We start from the raw sequence: 26,133 nt of genomic DNA on the forward strand, positions 1-26,133 counted from the left end.
ACGCAAGTCCTCTGAAAAGTGGGTGCACAGTAGCACATGCTATATATCCTCCTGGGACAGTTCAACGTGGCATTCTGCTGGCTCAGGGGATTCAGTTATTTGCTGCTCTCTCCCTCTCTTAATTTCATTTGTGAGCTTATTTCACAGGGGTCTATTCTACTCTTAATGCTTCTGCGTAATTTTCCTGAATACTGGAAGTATATAAAAGCAATGAGAAGAGACTAGACCCCTGAGCCTGGACTGTGTTTTCACTGTGCTAAATTCTTGGTTTACCATTTATAAGCTCTCACTCTATAAAACCTGTGCTGCTGCGCTAAGATAAAATGTGTAGGTTTGGATTTCATTTTTCTAAGAAGCAGGATAATAGGCATAGAAATGATGCATACAGCAGCATATCAGAATGGTTCTGTGTTATATTGCTGTATTTGAAAGTAAAGCTAAAAGAACAAGTCTGCTTTTCATGTTTCTTTAATCATTTTTTAGCATGCTGTGAAATAAAACATACTCTGTCATGTAATTTTCTTCTTAAATCACATTCTCAATGCTGTTCTTAATTCTGTAGTGAAGCATGAGTCCGTGTACTTTGCTCCCTGCTTTCTGCAGTCCCAAACTCATTTGATGTTCAGTTTACAGCACTTTTTAATTTCACCTTGCTGGACTGTATCTTCTCTTGTACTTTGGCATAGAGCGGTGGAAGTCCTGGATGCCTGAGATGCAAGGACAAATCTTACCGAATCGGATGCATCAGGTTCCCTTCGCTGCACCATGGGCACTGTTTTTAAGACATGGGCTGCTTTAGCTCTGTGTAGGGCTCTGCTCTAGTAAAACACAGGTGTTAACAAAGCAGGCTGGAAAGTTTGAGAGTTGACAACATAGGATCAAGAGCAGCCATTAGGAGAAGTAGCTACATCTGATGCATCTTAAGCTAGTGTATCACTAACATCAGACCAGCAGATCTGCAGTTCTTGTTTACCACCGACACCAACAGCCTGGGGGGGGGGGGTGTCCTGTAGGGTTAAGAGGAAGGAGAGACATATCAAAACGGTAGGTTGTGCCCAGCTTGTGTCAGGTCAGCCTTAGTTTTACAGGCTGCATCAGTGGGTTGGGAGGAGAGGATTGGCACCAACGACAGTGTCCTTTACACCTGATTCTCAACAGAGTTCTTCACAGAGCACAGCCAGGGAGAAATACTGCCATACAACTTCTCATTAATCTTTGCATGTGGTTTTTGGGTTTAGTAGTTTGATTACAGTTGGGTTGTGTCCAAGCCTTTCTTTGCATCCGATTATAAATTTCTTTTACCTAAATGAAAATTAGAATCTTTCATGACACGGTGCTGTGAAAAGCTGAAGATACATTGAAGGGTAACAAAGTGCCATGTTCATTTTATCTTAGGGACCACAAGGTAAAAATTGTCAAGTTTTGAAATAAAAGATTTCTCCTAACTACAGGATACATGTTGCCTGCAAGTCTAAGCTGGTGTCTGAAAGGCTGCCTTGCTCGCTTTCGCATGGTAGAAAGGATTCTGCAGGCAGTATTTATAGTAGGGCTGCTCCAGCTTGTGCAGGCTGTTCCTGTGTGTAGAATTTATAAGTTCAGTTGTCCTTTAATTAGCGATTATATAGATGATGAAAAGCTAGTCACCTCAGGGCTTCAAATATCATAGGAAAATTAAGATGCAGAGTTTTTTTGCTCCCCACCCAAAATGATAATTTCAAAGCTTTCTATGCAGTCATGGGGCTTACGCATTTGTCTTCCTAACATAAGCCAAAATTCAAAAGTTTGTGGTTTTGGGAGGAAGATAGACTTTACTGAGACTCATGATGAAATCACATGAGTGAGAGACTATATAAACAGGATCTGCTTACTTTCACCATAAATGTGCCGTCTCTGAAATGGAAATAAAAAGAAATCTTAGTATTTTTTTCTAACTGTGAGAATAAGGAGCTATGAGATCGAATATATTTGTAGGGTAGGTCTGCTGAATAAGAAAATACTATTTTTACACAGCTTTCATTCTAGCATTTCATTTTAACTATGCCCATCCTTTTCAGTTCTGCAATGCAGTGTAATCCCTATTTTATTGGAATACAGCGTGTCCAAGTGAGACACTGGCTTCATTGCAGTCAATGGTATTTTGCCATTGACATCAAGAAAACCAGGTTCCCATTGTTACCAGTAAGTGGTGAATGAAAGAGACTCTTTCACTGGCATTAGATCATTGCAGGCAGGTAATTTATAGACTTGTGGAAAGTATTTTAAATAGTATCAAAACCCTAATGTGTGTATGCTTATTAAGTTATTAAACAGTGTTAAGCTGATATTCAGTGCTCATTCAGAAATTAAAGCTTAGGTTCCTTTGGGAACAAGGGACTTGGACCAAGAACACAACTGTAAATCTACACAAAAGGTAAAGTGTTAGCTAGGAAATAAACATGGGCAATTTCAACAGAGAATTCAGGCAGTGAAGCCCCAGATGTCTAGCGCCCTGGTACTTCTGGCAATCTGAGAAGGATTCTTGGTGGGTTCTGCTGCCCCGGACAAGTATATAGGTCCATAGGCAAGAGGAGAGAAAAAAAACCCCACTAACAAACAAAAAAAAAAGGTATTTTTATTCTGCTTGGAGGATTTTGTTGTTAATATTTAAGTTAATGAAATGTCTGACCCATTGAATTATTTTTCTAACCATTTATCTAACTTTAAAATGCATGAAAAATTCAATACCCTTAACATAGCAAAAATTATTTAAATATTGTGTGTTCACTGAGTGCATAATAATCTGCAGTATATAGATAACTTTTCAGTTTGCTGCACAGAGATTTAGCTGTGCAACTTTGAGCTAAGTTAAAATAATGATGTACATTTTCCCATTTAATTTTAGATCCTAGTTTTCAGTATATGGGTCAGCTCCTTAACTCAGTCCTGCATAAGTCTTGTTACACAGAGCAGTCAGAACTATGATCAGGTCTTCCATGTTTTCATTTCTTTAAAACACTAAACTGTAAATTGAGTGTTTATATGTAGAAATATAGATGTGTCCAACAGCAGTTATTGTCTTGCTATCTGCACAACAAAATTTATGTTTACCCTCTGAAACAAATTATTTTTACTAGTGATTCTTCTGCTGATAAACCTCTGCAGTTTTTTTAACCTTTCAGGAATTAGAGTTTAGAGAGAAAATGGTTGCTTTCTTCTCATCTTAATCTCAGTTGTAAAGTTTAACAGGTTTTGCTATCTCATTTGCCCATGTACCTTCTCTGCCATTGTGAGGAACGTTTTAGCACACTAGCTTGTGCCTGCATTTTTGCTTGCCTTGATTTTGAACTTGAAATAGACAGTGTGAGCCTCTGTGAGCACATCTGAATAAGTAACTCTTCAGTTGCACACCCCAGGAATACAAGGCTTAGCTCCCAGTTTGCTCTGGTGTGGAGCAGTTTGCTGCTAATCAAATCCAGGCCTTGGTGGTCACTGTTCTTCAGGCATGTTGTGGCTAGCGTGATGCCTGCTACCATCTTTGTACACGCAGGTGTGAATGGAAAGCAGCAAAGAAAAATGCCCTGCAGCAGTCTGAGGGTTCCTTTGGACATTTTCCTTTCCAGCTTTCTATTCACGTGTGTGCGTACAAAGACGGTAACACACGTCATGTCTTTTTACATGTCCACATACGCACTTCCATGTACTTGCACACCAAGTATTTGGAATCTACTCAACGAATCATGCCAATTCAAGTTTTGTTACACTCTCCATTTCATGCCTTAAAACTACACCTTTATGAGGAGGTTTTTCTTGAAGATATGTCAACATGGGTCACTGGAAGGTACTGCTGAGGGATACCAGCCCAGGTCCTGCACACAAAGTGCTATATATTGAGGGGGTTTGTACTATTTATACATGGAAATTCCTCTTGCCCTCAATTTATATTTGATGCAGGCTTTGTTAATACACATTTTTTTATTGCACATACAGAGTAAAAATGTGGCTGAAGTAACAAGAATGAGTGACCGCCCTTGCACAAATAGAAGCCTGTATATATATATATGTGAATGTATATACTCAGTACACATCACCTGGCCCTTAATCTTAACAGATGGTATGAAGTGGTGAGCTGCTAGGTGAATATTACCCTTTTCCCTTTCCTGATTTTAGGAGATACATGTGGGGAAAAAAAATTGGCTAGTGTAGGCTTTTGGCTATTTAGTGTCCATTGAAAAATAATTCCATGCAGATCTTATGGTAGACACTCTTCATTGTGCTTGTCAATTGTTTCACAGCTTTACACATTTTAAATGAGATAGCTGGACTATGCTGCTTTAGCATTTAAATGAAGCCAAATTAGTATTCTGTCAGCAAGCAGAAGGGGGTTTTATGCTAGAAAGGTGTAGGAGGGAGATGGATAATGACGGATTAAACTTGCTGATACAAACACATGCCATATTTTCTTAAAAATATGAAATTCTGAACCACTGAAGCTTGTAAATTGTGAAAGCTGACCCTAGATGATTTTAATATATATGCCAATTCCTGGGGGCTTACAGAATCTATTAGCAAAACATTACAATGGTAACATACAGAAGTAATTTTTTATATTTTCCAAGTATTTCTTACATCATGATGCTGTAATCTTTTTCAGTTTAAACAGTAAAAAAAAAATTATCCTAGTGAAGAGATTTCATGAGATTTTAAACAGCTAAAAAATAAATGCACAATTAAAAAAAAAATCCGTAGCAGGAGCCCATGTTCATAAAATCACTTCTTTCTTCAAAATATTATGAAATAGCTATTCTGCAGAATGCTTCCTATTGGTAAAACATTTGTTTTCTCTATGAGTTTTATCTCAATAAAGAATTAAACAACCATACCATGCCTGGTAGTATACCAAGTTGTCCTAGGTCACAGCTGATGAGGCGAGCTCCTTGCAGGGCTCCTAGCAGCACCACTTGTACAGAAGACTCACTGTACAGACTACGAAAGAATAGAAACCTATGTGGGTGTTTGTTCTCTTCGTTTCAACGGTATCCTAGAGGTGCAAAATAAGGACAGAGATTGCTGAAGAATGAGGCGGTCTTTTCCTGCAGTCTTGGGTGCTTATCCCATAAATGACATGCATAATAGACATTAAATATACATTAAAAATGTTCATTACATGGATATTTCACTGCTTATGGAGGAGAGCAGATGCTGTTATATCAAATCTGATTTTATTATCAATCCAACAGCTTCCTTTCCATTTTTCCCCGGGCTTTTTACCTTAGTCATTGGTCAGCAGTTTTTGCTTTTTCTTTTGTTGTCATTTCTTCCCGTCACCTCTGTAGTGGTCAGCTGGACAAGGTGGGAGTATGGTTGCAAATGCTGATTAAATTGCTGAGCTAGGTGGGAGGCAGTAAAGAAATAAAGGGGGCCTGGCGCAAAGCTGCAAGGGGAAAAGCAATTTGGGGTCTGTTGAGCTGAAAAGAAAGCTGTGAAGAGAGAGAGGGAGAAGGCTGACAGATGAGAGGGAAGAAAGTTGGATTTGCAAAGGAGAAAATAGGAAAGTTATCTGAACAGCCACAACAGACAGACAAAATAATCTACTCTGGTTTATCACAAATGTCTTGTGGATATCACCTACTGGTATCTTTCAAATAGTTACCTTTTAATTTTACTGTAAAATGTAAATCCTTCCATTAGCTGTTTCTCATCTGATTACTCTAATGACCCGTTTTCTGGTCTTTCTATTCTTCTCCTGTGTTATTCATCTGCTGAAAATTTCTGGCACTCATTTTATCTTTGATAGGTTCCAAATTCCCATTTTACTTTATTATTTCAGGAGCTTGCATTGGTTGTATCCACAGTTAAGAAGTGGATTAATAAAACTTAACATTTGCATTTTGAATTCTCAACAGATGTAATTCCTTGTACAGTTGGGACTTGCTTGTAGCTCGTGGTGTCTCCCACCGTCTTGTTTTATGATTTGCACATGGTGTTTTGTCATTTATTTGTTTTCCCCTTTGCTCCCTGACCATGGATGCGGAGGAATCCTGTGTGAGGTCATCGTTCGTGCTGTCTGTAGCACAAATGTAGATTGTCGTTTTATATAGTTGTAGCTCTCTCTGAAGGTGTTTGTTGCTGCCTGTGTGTCCTGGTGACAAAGCATGCAGTGATGCGTTCAGTTTGACTCCCAGCAGCGCTGGTCTGCAGCATTGGGGCTGCGGGAAGCTGCGAGGCAGTTCCGAATGGGAAGGGCACGCCAGGGCGACAGCGTGTTAAAGCGTCCCGCCATGCTTCAAACACAGGGAAATACGTGTGTTAAAGCGTCCCGCCATGCTTCAAACACAGGGAAATACGTGTGTTAAAGCGTCCCGCCATGCTTCAAACACAGGGAAATACGTGTGTTAAAGCGTCCCGCCATGCTTCAAACACGGGGAAATGCGTGTGTTAAAGCGTCCCGCCATGCTTCAAACACGGGGAAATGCGTGTGTTAAAGCGTCCCGCCATGCTTCAAACACGGGGAAATGCGTGTGTTAAAGCGTCCCGCCATGCTTCAAACACGGGGAAATGCGTGTGTTAAAGCGTCCCGCCATGCTTCAAACACGGGGAAATGCGTGTGTTAAAGCGTCCCGCCATGCTTCAAACACGGGGAAATGCGTGTGTTAAAGCGTCCCGCCATGCTTCAAACACGGGGAAATGCGTGTGTTAAAGCGTCCCGCCATGCTTCAAACACGGGGAAATGCGTGTGTTAAAGCGTCCCGCCATGCTTCAAACACGGGGAAATGCGTGTGTTAAAGCGTCCCGCCATGCTTCAAACTCCTCCATCCCACAGCCTCCCAGCACGCTGGTTTGGAACTGGCACTTGTGTCAATCCCCAGAGGGTCTGCCAGCAGAGACACATGTTCTGGGAATACATTTCCAAATTTCAGGGTGCTAGTGAGTGCACCATGCTCTGCTCTCTGTTTTCCAAACTGTGATACGGATTTTTTATCTCCTGGGCAGCTCTGAAGCACCAGTACATTTAGTGTTTTCTTTTAAAATGTTTTGTTAACTTCACATATTGTTCTAAATCTTCAAGCATGAAGAATCCGGAGAATTTTTCCTAGTCCATCTGTGCTGCACTTTGATGGGAAAAGCTGACTGCACGGCTCTCATGCCGGTTCTGTCCTCTGGGCCCATGGCCAGGGAGGGCACCCACGTCCTGGGGGCTTGGTGGAATACCAGCACTTGGTAAATTCCTTGTGATAGGTACTAATTCAGAAAAGATCAGCTGTCCCTATCTTGGACCAAATTAGGGTGAAACACAGAAAGTTCGTGAAAATTAAGAAATTGGCTGCAGCTGTGTAAGCCAGTGCTATGTGTTACAGAAATGTAACATTTCAAAAGCATATTTTAACCTTTTCCTTAAGTGTTTTTCTTTCCTACTACTGAAGTAACACAGTCATTTACTTTCGGTTGTGTGCAGAAATTTGGTTTACTGACGCTGTTGTGTATCTGTGAGAAATCTGTTAGATAAAATATGAACGCAAATCATGAATGGAAAATGTCCTATGATTCAAAGGTTCATGTTACAGCAGAAGCAAGTAAGTTTCAATGTCAGTGTTGTTAAAATGAGAAAAGCCTTACGCTTCTCTGCGTCCAGATCTGGATCACAAACACAGGAAGAATAAAAAAATCCCCAGATAAACAAGGTGTGTACTTGAATGGTAGAGTTTCTGAAACTTTACTTAATTAACAGGGACTAAATTTAGGCTTACTTATTCATTTGAAAAACCCAAAATGTTAGTTAATTCTTTAGTACAACTCAGAAATATATTTGAAGTTTAAATCAGTCGTGTGAAGATATCCTTAGTGGCTACACTTGAGACCATAGCAAATACATAAGTTACATTGTTATCTAGTTGTCCGTAGCAAGAGGGTTTTTTCTTTTGTTATTCATATAAATCTACTCTTCTGATTCATTATTAATCGTAGTTCATGTGGTGACTTGGTGTATAAAGTTCATGTCAAGATTTCTTACGTTATAGTGAGTTAATGTGATCTGTACTGCAGTGCATTTTTGTGACAAGATGATGTAGAAACTTATTTGGCTTCACAATAATGCCGCTGGCTATTATGGCTAATACTATAAATTAATAGATATAAATAAATATACATATAAAATAATCTCTTTTCTGCTTTAACATTTCAAGCTCTAACAAAATTAAAGGTCTGCAAACTTGTCGTCCCAAACAAATGTGTGTTTTCATGGCATTATTTCTCATCTGAAGGGTGGTTATTTAATGTTGTAGTAACATTTGTAAAATAGGATTAAAATAGAGTATGATCTTCCTATCGCATAAATGGACGGAATTAGTTATATAAGATTTAATTGAAGAAACGTGAAAGTTATTTCTTTTGGAAGTACAGATCACATGAAAGAATGGAACGAGCTCTGAGTATGTTACTGAACGGCAGTGCTGGGTGAATAATCTGGGCAGGAGGAGTAGAGCTGCTGGATATGTGACTGACCATCAGTCAACAGCGTAGCACAAAAAAAGACAGTGATATGGTATTGTTGTGCATACTAACAAGAGGAGTGTGTATAAAAACTTGTAGATTTCTGTCCCCTGGTGTGGTTCTCTTAAGTCTCAGATGGGATAATGTGCTTATACATTGGATTCTTCATGTCCGGTTGAAACAGATTTAGGAGGGAGAGTTATTCTTGGTAGAAGAGTTTTGCAAAATTGCTTGTATGTTATAAATGACTTGCAAAAGAAGACTTCTTTTTTTCTGGTTTACGTTCTTTATTTTTAAAGCAAAAATGTTATGTGTTTATATTGCTTTTTAGATGAGGGGAAAAGGGATTGTTGGCTTTTTTCTGCTCATGTTGTGCATTAGAAATCATGGCTGTGTCTGAGCTTGTATCCAGTTACCTAGTGTAATGAGCATGTTCCTTCTAGGGGGAACAAGACTGAGAGCATATGTAACTTTCTGCCAACATGTAAGTGGATGTTATAAAGGAGATACTGATGAATTATTTTCATAAATCAGTGAGGACAGAACAAGAGCAAGAGAAGAGGCAATTTAGGTTAAATATTAACAAAATAATAATTCAAGAATCAGAATGGTTGATCATTGGATTAAGGATATTTCCTAAATTGCAATATTTAGAACTATAAAAAGGTGTAACTAGACATTGGGGAGTTTCTTGACAATATTAAGAGTGGTGTGGGAATTACAGATGTGATTCAGGGCCTCTGACTTGTTGTGCCGTGGGGCTGCTGTCCTGCAGTTAGCTGCATCCACAGGTCTGCTAAGTCATTTCAGTTTCATGCAGGTCCAAAAATCCCCTTGTGTAATGCTGTGCAAAATAGACTGCTGGTGTTACTGCTGCTGATGGAAAAAGTGGGGAACGAACTCCTTGGCACGATCTTTTCTTCTTTCAACTTTATTGCATGGGTTGGATGGGCCTAAGATAGAGAACAAGAAAAGCAAAGCCTGAGCCATGGGAAATGAGGTTTATCCTCTTTTTGACACTCTGAAGACAACTTTCCTTTTTCAGGAACTTTTGATAAAGCTAAAGAAAAAAAAGAGCGGAAGAGCAGAGGTGAAGAAAACATGCTACACTGCCCTCTACGAGGAGTCCTGGGCAGCCCTTCTCACTGAGAAAATTCAAATAGAATTTATAGCAAGCCTTTCCCATGCTAACCCATTCACTGGTGGGTCTTGCCAGAATGCTTCATTAATAAAGCGTCATCTGCCCAAACTGTGGAATTCAAAAAGATACACACATCTCTATTCTTTTTAGTTTATAAAATAACTTTTAAGGACAGCAAGTTTGAGATGACTAAAGCTTTGCTGGTTTTCACTGTTAATATGAAGTTCAGTTTATCTTTTTTTTAACTATAGTACAAAATCAGCCTCCTGTTTGGAGAGCTCTTCAGTACAGCTTGCCCACTTGCTTTATTCTAATTTGGTTATGTACAAAAATGTTTCTTCCTTAAGACAGACTATAGTTGAATGTTTAATGAAGGAATCTGCATAAGAAGATGCGTACGATCTGAATGGCCTTGTGGTTTCAGTTTTATCTCAAATCATGCAGACAATAATCTTTTATGTCTGAATTTGTCATGTTGCTCAGAGCCACAAGGGAAGAACTTACTTGAGCTGTTGACGGATGAATATTTTTGCCACTTTATTTGTATCCTTTTGTAACCCCACTTTTTGATGGTGTTCCTTCCTGCTCTTACCTCAAGGCATGAAAGAAAAGATATTTTGAGAAATGCTTTTGCTATCCCCTTGCTGCCCCTGGCAGAGTTAATCCAGCCATCCTGCTGTGTTTATAGAGCGTGTTCTCTCCCACCCACAGTGCTTCCTCCTCACAGATTAAGAGTCAAAGTACAGCATGATGCCGGCTCTGCCTATGATGTATGATTCTGCTCTGCCATGGTGGCCATTGCCTTTTTTTAAGATAGTAGTAGCATTGCTACAGTTGTGATGAGATAGAGGATATAAATGAAGCAAGGATATAAGGGAGAGCTAATAGCTTTTTTCAAAGTCGTATCATGTAGTTGGAAAATGGACAAGATTTGATGTTCAGAATCTGACAAGCAACATCACAATCCAAACCAAATGTGGGTTAGACAAAATTGCTCTTAATGTATTTTAATTATGCTAATCAATCAGACTACCTGAAAGAAAACAGTATATTACTATAGCTGCAGTTGAGATTAATTGATAGCTTTTACATATGTAGTAGCTTCTTCCATTTGATGTTAAAGGATGAGATCGCTGAAGGCGGAGGGGGGTGTGAAACCTGGGGAGAGGGACTGGTGCCATTTATTTCAAGCCTTGATTTTCTTCTAGAACCTGTAGTAATTGTTTTAATTAGTTTAATTAAATTGTTTAATGAGAAGATTGTAAACCAGGATAGTATAAGATAACGGTGAAAGTAAGTTGATGGAGGATCTTCTCATTTATTATTTTTATGCTATGGTTGTATGTCATGCCATAACCTATACTGAGGTTATCGGTCATTCAAAGTTTATTCTTTTGGGGAGTGCCTTGCTGAAAGAAAATTGATGAAACTGGTCAGGTAGCTGTTGCTGCAGAGCAGGCAGAGCAATGATTGAGGACCCTCTTCACATCACGGTGTATATGTAGGTGCATATTTTCCGTAAAGTAATGAAATTAAGATCTCAATAGAGGTGACATTCCTGGACAGCATAACACATGGTACCCAAAATAGAGTCAACAGCCCCTATACTAGCACATCACAAAATGTGTTTTACTTCATCCAGTGGGCCACACGCTGACAAATAAAGCAGTGTGGCTGAGGCTGAGCAGCCACGCTGCAGTAGGGTGAATCCGTAGCAATTACTGGTAAGACAGAAAAAGTTACGAGAAGAAATATACCTTTCATAAAATGGCTACTCTGTCTGTGACAGGTTTTTTGCAGTCCTCAGGGAGAAAATGGCAGACATCTGATAGACAAACTAGAAAACTAAATTTAGTAACTGCTGAATACTAAAAAGCATAGGCTCATAGATGGTGGTTTCTGTTAAAATGCTGGCTTTAGGGTTCTTTACAGATTTTTATTTTTTAAAATATTTTGGTTTTTTGCTAATTGCCCTCTTTTTTTTTTTTTGGGGGGGGGGGGTGTATGTGAAAGAAGCTCCAGTTTCACTATGGGGGGTGCATTCCATGTTTGGCTTGTACCACTGTAAGCAAAGGCAGCTGCTGAAAATGAGATTTACACCCCTCCCTCTTCCCTCCATCCTTGGTTGTACTTTCCTGCCCATTTGCTGGTGCCAGTGTTAGTTTTTCTGTGGTCAGGTCAGGAAGTAGGTGAGGAGCTGGCAGTGTAGAGAACTGCTCCCTGCCCACCTCCTAGGTCCATTTTTAAGGGGATCCCTGGAGCGAGACCCCTGGGAGGTTGCTCTGCTGCAGCTGCTCCCACTGTGCACCCCAGCACCCCTTCTGCTGGACTGAACCCTGGTATTTTTTTCTGCAGATCTTATTTCTCTAAGGAAGTATTTTCATGCAGTTTGGCAAGACTTATAGGACGATTTACCTGTACTTGGCAGCGAATTGGGATGGGTTGTGTTCTTAGCATTATTCTATCAGTTCATACTAGTAGAGCATTGGCATTGCCAGCGATGGCTCTTGTATCAAAGGCTACAAACACTTTTCACTTTTTATCTTTACAATACTTTTACAGCTCTTTCCTTTAAAAAGTGGATAAATATTAATGCTAGCAGTAGAACAATAATGCATGATCAAGTCTGTAACTCTGGGATATTTAATACTTTAGGGGATAAGCGTATTTTGGATTGCTGTGTGTGGTGGTCTGTGAAAACTGCTCCATAGCACAGCCTGAATGCAAGCCATGGGCAGCCTCTGTGCATAGGTTTGGCTTGAACTGGATATTCAAGGGTGGAGCCCATGCTTTAAATGTGGACATTTTGCAATACAGAAAAACAATTTTACTAAACTGGAAATACTTTAATGCAATAATAGGTTTTCTTGCATACAGCTGGTAACTTGCAAATACACTAGGAAACTGAACGTGTTCTGAATAACATCTCTTAACCACATTTGTTCTGATCCTTAGTCCAGGTTCTCCTGTCCGGTATTTGGCTTTTCTTTATGTATGTTGAAGACATTCCATCTGCAGTCATTGTGTATCTGAAAGATGTTGATGATTTAAAAAAAAAAAAAATGCATAGAAGGACCTCCATTAAATTTTAGTATTAGAAGGAGATATTTTAACACCATCTTAGGTTTTTCATTACTTTTATTGGCATTTTTATCAGACAATATAATTGCATGATATCTAAATAAACAATTAATTTTCAATTCTGGTATATTAATGTCTGTATCATTAACAGATTTCATTCTCATACTACAGAGCTTACATTTTAATGACTGCATTGGTTATAACTATGAGCTAAAGTAATCTGCATTTTTACTCCAAGCAGCAAATGACTGTTTGCTGCTTCTGTTATTATGAAAACATTCATTACTGTATGTTTTTAGAAGGCTTTAAAAAAAAAGCTATTTATTTAGTAGGCAAATGTCCTGTTCTTTAAAAGGGCTTCAGTGTGGGGTTTTTTTTTTTTCTTTGGCTTGGAATTAAGTCTGTGATGAAATTGAAACAAGATCAGAAGGATCGGTTTTAGAGCTGTTAAAATTTTCTATAGAGATTTGTATTTTATCTCCTATTTCTCATTACACTACCTTTATTTCATACTTGTGTACATCTATCTAATGTGCTTTGCTGATAATTGTATACTTAAAAATAGATAAATTATTAGCTCGTTATGAAAAGTGTTGTAGTACCAATAACTTTAATTATAATTTATCTGCTATGTAAGTTATCCTGCAAAATATTGTGGGATAACACATTGGTATTGCAATTGTTCTTGTAGTACTACGTGATTAACATTGAAGACCTCAAGGAGGTTGGCTGGGAATAATACTCCTGGTCTCTGACCACACATTTCCCAAATCTGATCTAAATCAGTGGCTGGACCTGTCATTAGCTCCACACAGAGGTGGAGATGAAAGTCACCAGTGGAAAGAACAGTCTTAAGAAGTCCATCCTCCAGTACTCGATTTGGGAATGTATTCCACCGTTCAAACTGTCCAATATTTTTTCCACTTACTGCCTGTGAAAAATAGGAGGAATATTTTCACTTTTTGTACAGACCTGCTTAGTGCTTGCTGTTTTTCACATGAATAATATTTTCAGCCTTGTCTAGTAGAAAAGGTAATCATTATTGTAATAACCTTTTAGTTTGTATGTATAATGGACTTTTAGGATTTCTGATCTATGGGTTTTTGAGCCTCATGTAATAAAAATGCACATATGTAATATTTTTCATTACATCTGAGGCTTGCAAAGTCATTAAACTGTGACTATTTTTTAAAAAAGGCCATAAATTTAACTTCTTTTTTATTAAAAAATTGCTTTTAAAAAGCAGTTCAGCATGTAGCCTGAGGAGCATGTATCCGCAGGAGGTAAAGTGGCCAGGTCTCAGTATTGGCCAGGTCTTGCTTCACTGTATTTTCCTGATTTTTATTAATGAAAAATTAACGAGTATTTTTCCACTGAAATATTGAGGGTTATTGATTACAAGCACAAAATTACTATTATTTTCTTTTATCTTTAGTACAGCCAGAAGTACTCATGCCTGGTATTTTCAGCCAGCCATTTCTTAAACTAATGAGAATTTGAAAAACCGTTTAATGACAGAAATAGCTTGTCTGGCGAAGTCAGGACAAAACTTCCAGCATTCTCGGCAGTACCAAAGGCTGCCCTGAGAACTTCTGCAAAAAATGATAAATTCTCACCCACCCGAGTCTGACCTGGGATGGCAGCAGCAGAACAGCATTGTAACACCGCTGCTCTGGCAGCAGGTGATGTGCAGCCATGCATCTCAGATGGGTGTAACAGCCTGGGGGCCAAAATTACCTTTACTTGGAAAAGACTTTTGGCCTTTGGCTTCTCAGTACCATTAAACTGGAGATCTGCAACTAAATTATATATTGGAGGGGGGGCAGGGCAAAAAACCCTCAGTTCTTCTTGATAATGTATAGAAATGGGACTTAACTAGGCAGCCATCTGTCTTTGTGAAATGCTGTCACCAAGACAACTGACATCTGTTTCCAGTTTGGTAATTAATTCAGGGGGATAATGGTGCATATTTCATATCATCATGCTATGAAAACTTAAGTCTCTTACAAGTGTCTTCACAGGTGTAAGAAACAATTGCTTCCACTGCAGGTGTTGAAACCAGAGAAGTCACGCACCTAGCAGAGGTGCTTCAGAGCCTCCCGGTCTCCACATGCCTGTGCTTTGCTGGGCAGTCAGGGCTCTACAGGAAAAGCCCTGCACTGTTAAAAATAGCAAGGGTTTGCAATAATTTAGGGTTGGGAGGAATCAGCAACTGTAATCAGGATGAGAAAGAGCATAAAATATCCCTATGTGAAAAATGCAACAGTTTAATGTAGGTGGGACTGGATTTGGCCGTGTCTGGTATTGGTAGACCACCAGTCATTCAATATCACAGCTGACGCAGGCATATTTATCTTTCAAAATACACCAGTTACTACACTGTGTAATCTTGCTCAGTATGTGGGGTATGGGGGGTTTTGCCCTTTTTTTGGATAGTCTTTTGGTTGTTTTATTTGTTTGTTTTAACTGTTAATCACTGACGGCAGTCCTGTATTTAGCGTTTGTAAAATTTTGAACAGTTGTCCATGCTGGGGATTTGTATAGCAAGTGTATTTAAACCTTTTCCAAATTTTCAGTTAAACCAGTCATGGTGATCAGATGAGCTGTACTGGTTGGGCTGGGCTCACTTCCTGGGTGTTCTGGGCACACGTGTCGTGTGCCACTGGGCACAGGATTAGCCCTGTGGGGTGGCATTGTGGCAGGAAAGTGGTAATAATCAATTCATCCGTCACCTGCAATTCCAGATAGCCTGGAGTTTATTCCAGTATGACTAGCAGTGAAATGGTTAATAAAATTGAATTTAGTTAGCATTTGTGGCCGTTCAGAAATAGGAAGATCACACCTTGTTGGCTTGCATTTACCATCTTTTCTTCTTAAATTCTGGAGTGTCTGATGCTGCTACCAGAGAATCACTAGTACTATTCTGACCACTCTTTGGTCTTTCACTTTGTAGCTAGTTCCTAGTGTCTGATTGCTGCTACACATTTAGTCCAGACCGCATGTGCTATTATGGTACTAATTTTAGCCCATACAGTAACTTTTCAGATTATTCCAAAAGAAAGGGAATTGATTACTTGAATTTCAAGAATCTTTATAATACTCATTTAAAAAAAGGAAAAATGGAATTATAAAAATACAGTATTGAATCATATTGTTCAATCAGAATAAAAGATCAGGCAGAAGAATGTTGCAGAAATAATGCTCAGTTTTAGATTGAGTAATTTGTTAATTCCAGCATCTGCACATACACAGTCATCGGGGAGTTATTGGGCTACATGTGGTTGTTTTTTAAAACATCTGTCAACTAAGTCAGAAATGTAAATGCAGAGTGTTACATTGGTTACATTTGTGGGTTTCTTACATTTCTTAGTGGAATTTCATTTTGTGTTGGAGACTACAGAGGTAAAAACAAGATTAAATTTGTGTGCACGTATAATTTCTTCAGACAAATGACTTGCGCCATTCTCTTTTAATTGTGTTACAGCTTCAAATATAAGCAAATGTATGAGATGGAGTTGTATTATTTTTGTCTCAGATATACTGATGGTGGTGTGGAAAGATGCATGTTATAGACATGCTTTTTTTTTTTTTTTTTTCTTTTTTTTTTCCCCAGTAATGAAGTAATAGGCTGTGGAGGGCCTTAAGTTACTCTGGACAGTTTTGTGACACGTTGTAGCTGATTCCTGCAGTCATGCTGCAAAGCTCATTTCATTGTCCTATATGAAGTAAGCGACAATCCACTTGACAAAATGCTTCACTGTATAGCACTTAGGTGCATTGTATTGACTGTCCCTGCAGTTCAGTGTTACTGTGTTCACTGTTACCTGATATATGGAAAATATTCATGGGGAACTAACTTTTGGCTAAATAAGTGTAAGATTGTTATCTGATACACAACATTAACATATTTCTAAGATACTGCTTTAGGCAAATTTGCCATTGCATACTGTTGACCTATATTTGTGATATTTGACATTTTTGATAGGTACTGTCAAGGATAATCTATCACAGAACAAGCTTTCAGAGTTTTAGGGTGTGTGTTAAACTCTTGTAAATCAGATAGTGTTTCAGAAAATGGTATTTTATATTTATAAGTCGAGTAACAGTTTTTCCAAGTAAGAAAATTACTAGGGAGTCCATTTCCAGAAAAATGCAGCTGTCTTCAGTTAACAGAGTATGTGGTCCGAATAAGATTGGGTTACAGCTGCCTACTGGCTGAGGACCATACATTTCTGTGGGTTTCATCTTTAAATCCCTACATACTTCAGCTTTGGTGTGACCACCATTTTAATGGAGAAACAAAATGTGGAATAAGCTTAGCAGAGTTTATGGTGTTTAAAGATCTGTATTGCTTTCAAATTGAGCACAGTTTTTGAAATAATATAACCATTTATACCTGTCTGCTCATCTCTTACGTGTGAAGTCCCTCAAGACTCGTGTCCTTTTCTCTCCTGTTGTTCAAGAGCTCTGTGAAGTCAAAGAGAATTGCTTTGTGTGGTTTGTTATAGCTAATAAGTCAGTCAGAGCACTGAGGACCTCGAAACAACCCAAGAAATATAGCTTGACTCAAAAATCTCAGGGTAAATGCTCTTGATTATGGGGAAGCATTATGAAAAAAGCAAGTTCACTGAAGTGCGTTACCTGAGTAATCCTTAAAGCAGCTGTAGTGTGTTCACGTTTCATATAGTTAAATACAGAGATAAACAGTGCACCCTTCTGTTTAACATTCAATGTAAACTGAAGACATAACTAAGTCTTCTGCATGCCTCTGGCATTTTTGTGTGTGCTGTGCTATCTCAGCTTCACTCGTGCTTCACCAGATTTAGACTAATAGGGTAGCACATAGCAGGCTTGTGGGACTCTGCAGCTTGGAGCTGCATGGAGCAGCAGGGGCTGCAGCACCCTGAGAGCTGCCTCGCAGAGGAAGCCCTTGATCTGTTTCATGTCATAGCCCATCGGTTTGTAGATCCAGGCAAACAAGATGTTCTTGATGTTCCACAATATCAGATAGCACAGATGTCCAACAGAGGACATGTGGACAAATTCACATGCCCATGGATAGCAGGCAGGAGTTGACCCACTAGAATGATGGCGGTGGATTGCTGTGCTGTATCCCAAGATACTGGATCTAAGAGATGTTGTAGGGGAGTTGATGGGGTCTGGGTTCTGTTTGGTTTGTTCTCATGAATGGTAGCTCTTAGTGGTACTGCTTAAACTGAAGTAGCTGATAACTTAGGAGGTAGAATTTTCAGGGGTTTTGGGGGGACTATTACTTTTCCTAGGTTGAGTGAGAAATTCCTCTCGACTGAAGGGTGTTGACATGTGGTGGTCCTAAATATAGTGGGAAACGCTGTCTCCTGAGAGGGAATGGCGGCAGCTCTGGTATATGAAACTATATATACATTCTGGAAGAGTTACGTGAGGACACTGCTGATTGCAGAGCAGAGGCTTGCTTCCACAGTTAGGGCCGTGTTACACTTTGAAGTCATTGTAGCCATTAAAGAATAGCCTCAAAATAAGACTTTTTTTTTTTTTTTTTTTTTTTTTTTCCTCCACTAATGCTCAAGTTTCCAACTTGCTGCTTCGCCTGCTCTGTTTTCCTGAGGGCAGCGGTGGTTGTGTATGTGGCAGGGACACAGATAGATACAAGTAGGGAGTAGTTGCAGTAAATTTGGAACACCTTTTTGGCAGTATTATTGGAGTTTGGGCAAGGACCAGGTATTTGAACCTATACGCTGTTGGTCACATCTGTGTGCAACAGAGGATATATCCATTGTATTTGATACAAGTAATAGGCCTCCAGGACAAAGTCTGTCCATCCTGTGTTTCTTACGCAAGGATGAATCTACATGATAATGCAAACTGTATGAGGCATTTGGAGATCACCTGTGGGATGATGAATAGATTTAAAAGTGGTATTTATTCATTGTGTAGTTCCTTTCCTCCCTTTTTGCCACACACACACACACACACACCCTCAAGCATTCCCTGGCTGCTCTTTACTCTCTTCCTCATCCATTCCATGAATCCCTTTAATCCACATCACTTACTGTTTGCCTGCACCTCTACGTTTCCTTCTCCAGTCTTCTCCTCCCCTTCCTTGTTTTCACCCCCACTCTGCTGCCTTCTCTTCCTGTTTCATTTTCCTTTTCTCCTTACTCATTTATAAGCCTTTTTTTCCCCCTCACATGTATACCTGCTTCAGTTTCTTCCTTCATTTTACAGGGGTTTTCCTGTTTGATCCCACCTCTCATTTTCTCTGCTGATTGTTTGCCTCGCACTGTTCTCTACCTGCTTAACGCACCTAGTGGACTAACTTGTTAAAACGTTTAAAGAGAAAATGGCTTCGCTCTGAATGGGTTTTCATTTAATGATTGCAATGTGTTCTTTTCAGTTAGGCATTTTTGTTATTATTTCAGGTCTTAAAAATCAGCTTGATTGGCCACCGGAAGCGCGTTCTGGCCTCTTTGGGAGACAGGCTTCACGAAGATCCTCCTCAGAAACCACCTCGGTCAATAACCCTCAGGGTGAGTCCCCATGAAAATTTGTTTGTGTTTCTCAGAAAGGCAGCAAGTGTTTTATAACATCCACATGAAAACAACAGCCGTTTCAAGTGGGGTTCAACTTACCTCACTTCAGAAGTTTACAGTGTGGATGCCCTAGGCTGACCTGCTCAGTCACACCTCCCCGTATAGTCAGCGGAGATAAATGGACATTTTTACAGGATGATTCATCTGACCTGTTTCAGATGTCTACCTTAGGATGAGATAAGTAATATCTTAGAAGTACCAGCTTATCTTCTTTGCTCAAGAAACTAGCTCAGGACCAGGTGTGTACAAACTGCACGTCTACCATTTGCCCCCAGGAGTCCCAGCCCAGCTGATCAGTATTGCGGAAGGAGAGTTACCATTTTCCTTTCATGTTTTCAAATGCTTGCACTTACTTTTCAGACATATGCTTTATGCTTTCTTCAAGGAAAGCCTCTTGAAATTGCGAGATATAAATGCCATTAAGATGTTTCTGTCTCAAAAACTTCTGTCCTGTTTATAATTTTCATTGTATTCCCTCTTTCACAAACCTTGTTGCAATGTCCCTGGGGTTTTTGTGCACTTGGCCAGATTTAATCTCCTCTCATTTCAGCACCTTCACTTGGTTTCCCCGATCCAATGCCTTTGCTCCCTTGCACTCTGTTACCCTTATCAAGTTGTGGTCTGATGACCCGTTCCTGCTGTGTTCTCTCCAAGGGAGTTCATATCAAGACTTTTGATATTTTAGGTCACACCTTTTGCATTTGATTGGATCTGGTTATTTTCATGGGACTGCATTTCTGACTGGAGTATCATTTGGGACTAAATTTTCAAATGTCAGAGAGTGTCTGTGCATCCAAGTTAGATTTCCTTGTGTAAAAAGAAATAGAGAAAGACAGAATGAGGGCTTATTTTTGCATACACCTAAAATTTCTGTGACCAGCCTGTTTTCACCCTGCTTATTCTCAGATACCACGTATAGACATTTTAGTTCCCCTCCTCCAATTCAACCTATTCCTAATGACATGTTGAAAAAGGTCTCACAAGTCTCTAACATCCTGCTCTAAGGCACATTGTGCAAATGTGGGGATATTTTTCTTGTATTTTATTTTTTATGTATTATGTGAATGATTCCTGATACATGGCAGGTGTTAAAACACTCCCAGGAAAGAGGAATCATTTGAAAGTCACACATTTTTTTCTCAATACTTTCAGTGAGTTGAACTGGGGAATTAGTTCCTCTTCAGAGGGTGGAAAATTTGCCTTAGCCCATGGTGTTGGTTAGGACTGCATATTCTCAGTTAATACTGTAAAGAAAGCTGGATGTCCTCCATCTGTAGTCAAAATGATAAAAAGTAGTCTGCTGCTCCACAGCTAGGTCTACGGATGTGGGCAAGTGCTAAGTGTCATTCATCACCTCATGGTATTGGAGTCTTCACAGAGAATCCCGTAGAGGAGGACATGAGTTTGGATTAAGGTTTTCCTTCTCATCAACTGCTACTATGCCATTTCATATGAAATGAAGACATAGTATTTAGTCTGTAGTTTGCAATAATTTTTAGCTTGAAAATTGATTTAAATAAATCGCTGCTACTGGAAGATCAATTTAAATAGAATCATGGAATGGTTCGAGTTGGAAGGGACCTTAAAGATCATCTAGTTCCAACCCACCTGCCATGGGCAAGGATGGCTTCCACTAGACCAGGTTGCTCTGGATCAGTAGAAAAGATAGCTTGTTGTTTAAAGAGTCTACTTTTAAGGTCCCAAGGTCAACCTAAGCATGGTTAGCACTTCATCTTTTTCAACTCTTTTTGTATTAGCCTTTAACCATTTTTTCCCTCTGAAATATTTTAAATATTGAAGGGGAAAAAAAGCAACAAACATTAAAAATATCCACAAAATATGTTACTGCCGTAGTAACTGTGTACTAAGGAAAAGTTATTTTGATTTCAAAGTCAAAAAACTTCAAAGTTAGAAAATGCTTGATCTCAGGTTACTGCTGTAATCTTGCTTTCCTTCCTTGACTGCATTACAATCTTTAATTAGGGGACCAGTTTCCATGTTAGTCATGGAACCCCCATCCTGACCTGGTCAGCATGGGAGGCTGGAATTTAAACTGAAGGAACAAGTTTAGGCTGAAAATTTGGAGAAGCAGTGCTACAATAGCAATGACAGTTTAACACGAGAATTAAATCACTGGAGAGAATTCCTCGTTTTAGGAACTGGTTAGACAAACATCTGTGGGACATGAGACGTACCTAGGCAGCCCGGGGAAGGATCTCTTAAGCTCCCTTCCAGCACTGACCTGCATGTGGTTCCGGCTTTATGCGACCGGCAGGACTGAGAGGTAGGGATGAAGCAAATTTCAATAGTGAAATATGTGATCAGATGTCCCTGCAGGGCATGTATCCATGGATCCATAACAGGGTGGGAACATGATACGAATGCCTTGTGACTAACAGTAGCACGGTACTGAGGCCATGGTAGCACCTGCACAAGCATCCGTGGCTGGTCTGCAGATTTATTAGGGAGATCAGAAAGTAGGTATGGAGTTAGGAAGAGGAAGGAAGGAAGAATGGGAGAAAGATTCATGATTAAGGGAATAGCTGTAGCTATGAAAATACAGATTTATACCTGCTTTTGCCACAAAGCCCTTGGATAACACTTGGTAAGTTATTTAGGCAATTGCCTCATAAACAGTCACTAATTGTACGTTACCGACATTCTGCGTATTTGACTGGAGTCTGGAGTCTGATTTATCCATGGGCTGAGCACACGCTGCTGCAAATTAGATCAATAGATGTGGAGTTTTGAATATAAGCACTTACAAAATCGGTAATAGAAATCGTAATTGGACGGCCAAAGTGACTGATATTTTTTAACCTTTGTCTGTTTGCCTCAGGTCCCCCACACTAAAGTAGCGATTACAAAATGCCAGAAGTCACAGGGTGTGGTGAAAATGAATTGATTGACATTTGTAAAGCACATGAGTGTCATGAAAATGACGATATTAGTCATCCTATCTTCAGAGCAGGATTTGAATAGAGTTTAGGGAAGGGGCTTGGGGCCACAAAACAAGGTGAGAATAAAATACTGACTACACAATAACTGGTGATAACACAGTGCTGAGTATATGACAACATGCTGCACAGTTGAAGATCCATCTGTGCTGTGAAGAACAACTTTGAGAAAACAGTGTAGAATCATGCAATTACATACTATTCCATAATGCAGAGGCACCATATTTCTTTTATTTCTTGACTTTGTAATGCTTGTCTTTATTGCCTTGCCAGCAGTCTTCCAGTTTAGATCTCTGAGTGAACTTCTGCTTTATATGCAGTTTGATAAAACGTGAAAAGCTTCATGAGAGCTGGAATCTGTGTGTCCGTTGCACGGTCATCTGTCACTTTGGCGTGCTGATGGCCCTGTCAGTCTGCTAACAGTGGGTGAACAGCGATTCAGAGCAGAGGTTGCTACCTGGCTGAAGCAGCAGGTAGCAGTCAGTAGACAGGATCTTGTTTGGTGCCCCTGTACTCGGGTTATTTTCAGGGCAGAGGTGTGTGCACATCTAGGCAGAGTTGGGCCCATGGAGGGTGGGTTTTAGAGATTATGCCTCACCAAACCTTCTGAGCATGGGCAGACGACAGCTTTTCAGAAGCTTTTAACTGGGCCAAATGTAGGTGGATTTTGTGAAGGAGGGAAAAAACCTATTCCTAAGAGGAAAACACGCTTTTTTTTTTTTGCCCTGGGAAACATCAAGTGCTTGTCTCAAATCATAGGAAAGCTAAAGAATTAAAAACCAAAAATAATCCCAGTTAATTAAATGTTGCTAAACAACTATATATCCCTGACTCACTGACTTTAGTCAGCCAACATAAAAAATACTAATCTGTTACCGTGATTGCAAGGAATAATGTCACATAGACTGCTACGCTTCAGCTGTTAACATCGGATGTTACTATTACTTGACCACATACAGAGAATTGCAACTTTCCTTTCCATTTGGAATAGATTACAGCTCTCTGATTTCTTACACCAGGTCTTGTTTCTGAACAGCAATGGAGTAAAGTACCTTGATGCTTTTCAGAATTAGGTTTGCTTCAATGTAGTCATGCATGAAATGCCCACTTTGCTTGTCTAAATAAAAAGGCAGGTGTTTTTACCATCCAGGCACACTGAAGCAGGTCTTTGCTTCCTCTGATATCTTCAGGTCCCTTCTTGTTGTGCAGTATTACAGTAATAGGTAATTTAAACAAGGTCTGCACTGTGCAAACACATTCCTGGGTATTTTCCCTCCAAAGAACTTATTATCAGAGAAATCTCTAGTGTCAGATAAATTGAGCCCAGTAACCTAAATCACGAGAGAGGAACATGTTTCCCTATCCAGTTGCTATGACAGTGTTTTACAGTCCACACTGGGGTGCTGTGTGTGCAGGCTGGCTGGCCAGTACACTGTAGCACTGCCTCTGCTGGTTGCAGGCTCCAAGGCAGGGCTGAACGGTGTGGCTGGGCACCAGTGTTTGTAATTGGTGTTTGAACAAGTGATGTGATGTGCATGAGAATAGGTGTGCCCAGACATACATATAGTGGCTGTCTGTGAGCAGTGTGATGGCAGATGCTGGTAAAATGTATGATTGAGAGGACACATGTTGCCATTTATTAGATGGAGTTCACGTATCAGTTCGCTGTAGTATTTGCACACTGACTGATAAAGGTCACAGTTCAGCACAGATTACAAGCCTGGTAAAGTATTTGTATTCTGATGCTTTCATGCATTCTAGGAATTATTATTTAGCTTGTGTCTGATATCCAATACTTCAGGTTAAACGGATGTTTGGCAAGACCTATAAAAATTGCAAAAGAAGTGTCTATATTTTGTAAATGTTCATGCATTTCTTTTTTCCAGCAAGAGATGTTGCTAGAGTTCAAATCACTTTCAAATCACTTTCACTGCTCAAGAGTGGCTGCTCAGAAGTGGTGAGAATGTATTTCATCTTACAAATAGCTAGTCCTAAATCATGGGCTTTATTTGGGCCTTGACAAGAAGTAACTTACTGTTTTATCTCTCCAGCAGTCCTAAAAGAGAGTATGTATTACACAAAGAGGTTTTGGAGAGGGAATTTGCCACTAGTTCATGTAAATAATGAAATTATTTTTCCTTCCATATAGGCTCTCCACCTTAGCAAATCTCAAAAGTTTGTCCACAGTAACCTCTACTTCAGGAATTGTTCCTTAATTTTTTTAGTATGAATAATTAACACGGACTTTTAAATGGGTGGTTTGGAGTCAGCAATATGCTGTTCTTCTTACACTGCATTTTTTCCTCTCTGTCCAGGAACCCAGTGGTAACCACACTCCTCCTCAGTTGTCTCCATCACTTAGCCAAAGCACTTTCACTACTGGTGGCTCCCTGGACGTTCCCCACATTATCATGCAGGGCGATGCAAGGAGAAGAAGAAATGAAAACTATTTTGATGATATTCCCCGGTCAAAGCTGGAGAGGCAGATGGCACAGGTAGGGTTAAAATTATGCCGTTAAAAGGCTGCGCCTTGCTGCAGTTGGCTACAGAACTAATCCTAACCATAGCTGTGGGTCATATATGAAGGCTGAAATGTAAACTGCAAAGACTGACAATTTTTCCAAGTTGTCTGTTCCAGTTCTGTATATTTCAAATAGTGTAAGTTGGTGTGCAGTTTCTCCCCTCTGAGGTAGAGTTTTGGGGGTGTTCAGGTGCCTGGAGGCCGAGCTGAAGGTGCCTCCTCCACACCAGAGCATGCAGACTTCCACTGGCACTGACTCTGCCTCTTGCTTCTGTAGGAAGGTGCGGGTTCCTCAGTTTCTGAGCAACCTAGATAGAAATAAGCTGACGTCAGTTCACTGCCAGAAACTCGGAGGACTTGGGGGATGGTGATTGCTGCATTTATTAATGGAGAGGGTCAGCATTCTGCTAAACTCAGTGATCTGGGGATATATCTTGAGTGTTTAAAAAAAGATTTAACTGTGCAACAACTCATTTGATTATCACAACAGAACCAGACTCAACTGGATGTTAAATCAAACTGTTCATGAAAGAAAGCCTAAAGTAGTCTCCATCTCTAAATTTTTTCAGCCAGGCACAATAAGAACCGCAGTAAGAGTACTGATAATTTTAAGTCAAGCAAATGTTGACTGGAGTGATGTCTTGTACCATTCTAAAGGGCGGTAAAGTTAAGCTTGGACAGCTTGTTGGCAAAAATGCTTTAGGATTAATTCGACTGGTTTTTGATGGTACATCTGATGGAAGACAGACAGGTCTGAAGCCATGTGGTGCTTTGCAGCATGTGTTGGAAACAGGGCTTTGACTTACCGTCAGAAGCAGATGGGCAGCCAGGGCAGTTCCTGGAGCGACTCACTCCACAAAGGAGCAGGTCGCTGCGTGCTGCCCTGTGTGAGGCTGCCCAGCAGTTCTCTGCCTGCCACAGCCCAAAACAGAGCCGCTATCCAAAACTCAGACTCAAAATGGCAACAGCTATGCAAATAACTGTGTTACAGTTAACATAATGAACAAAAGGCTGCAGTCTGTCAGCTAATTGCATGAACAAGAAGTAATTAGATAAACAAGCAAACCAAGGTGCTGTTGTTACCTGGGAACACAGAAACAAATTGGATTCCATTTGTTCAGAGGACGTTTCTCGGGAAGTGAAATTACATTTGGTTGGGTGGGTCTGTTTCCTTGCCTTTTTTTAATCTCCTAATTTTCTACTATATAATCTTATTGTACAGAATAAAGGGGAAAGTTGCCTAGTGAATGAGCTTGTTTTCAAACCAAAGTCTGCAGGGTTTGTTGTGTTTTTTTGCAAGAACAAGGTTGAGTTGAAATCCAGCAAGGAAAAGCCCAGTTCTTAACATGGAAATATTTCTTTGAAGGTCATGAAATT

The 26,133-nt window shown here is 39.8% G+C and overlaps 1 protein-coding gene across 7 annotated transcripts in view; it reads left to right on the top strand.

Annotated features, from left to right (window-relative positions):
• The window catches only part of ANKS1B (ankyrin repeat and sterile alpha motif domain containing 1B), a 442,225-nt gene that overhangs the window by 370,441 nt on the left and 45,651 nt on the right, over window positions 1–26,133 (top strand). For all 7 annotated transcript variants that reach the window (XM_056341207.1, XM_056341208.1, XM_056341209.1 and 4 more), the window contains 2 exons: window positions 19,108–19,215; window positions 24,551–24,730. In XM_056341207.1, the coding sequence (XP_056197182.1) occupies window positions 19,108–19,215; window positions 24,551–24,730 (288 nt within the window). The remainder of the gene's footprint in view (window positions 1–19,107; window positions 19,216–24,550; window positions 24,731–26,133) is intronic.

Source organism: Falco biarmicus, chromosome 5 (genome assembly GCF_023638135.1).
Source record: "Falco biarmicus isolate bFalBia1 chromosome 5, bFalBia1.pri, whole genome shotgun sequence".
Lineage (NCBI taxonomy): Eukaryota > Metazoa > Chordata > Aves > Falconiformes > Falconidae > Falco > Falco biarmicus.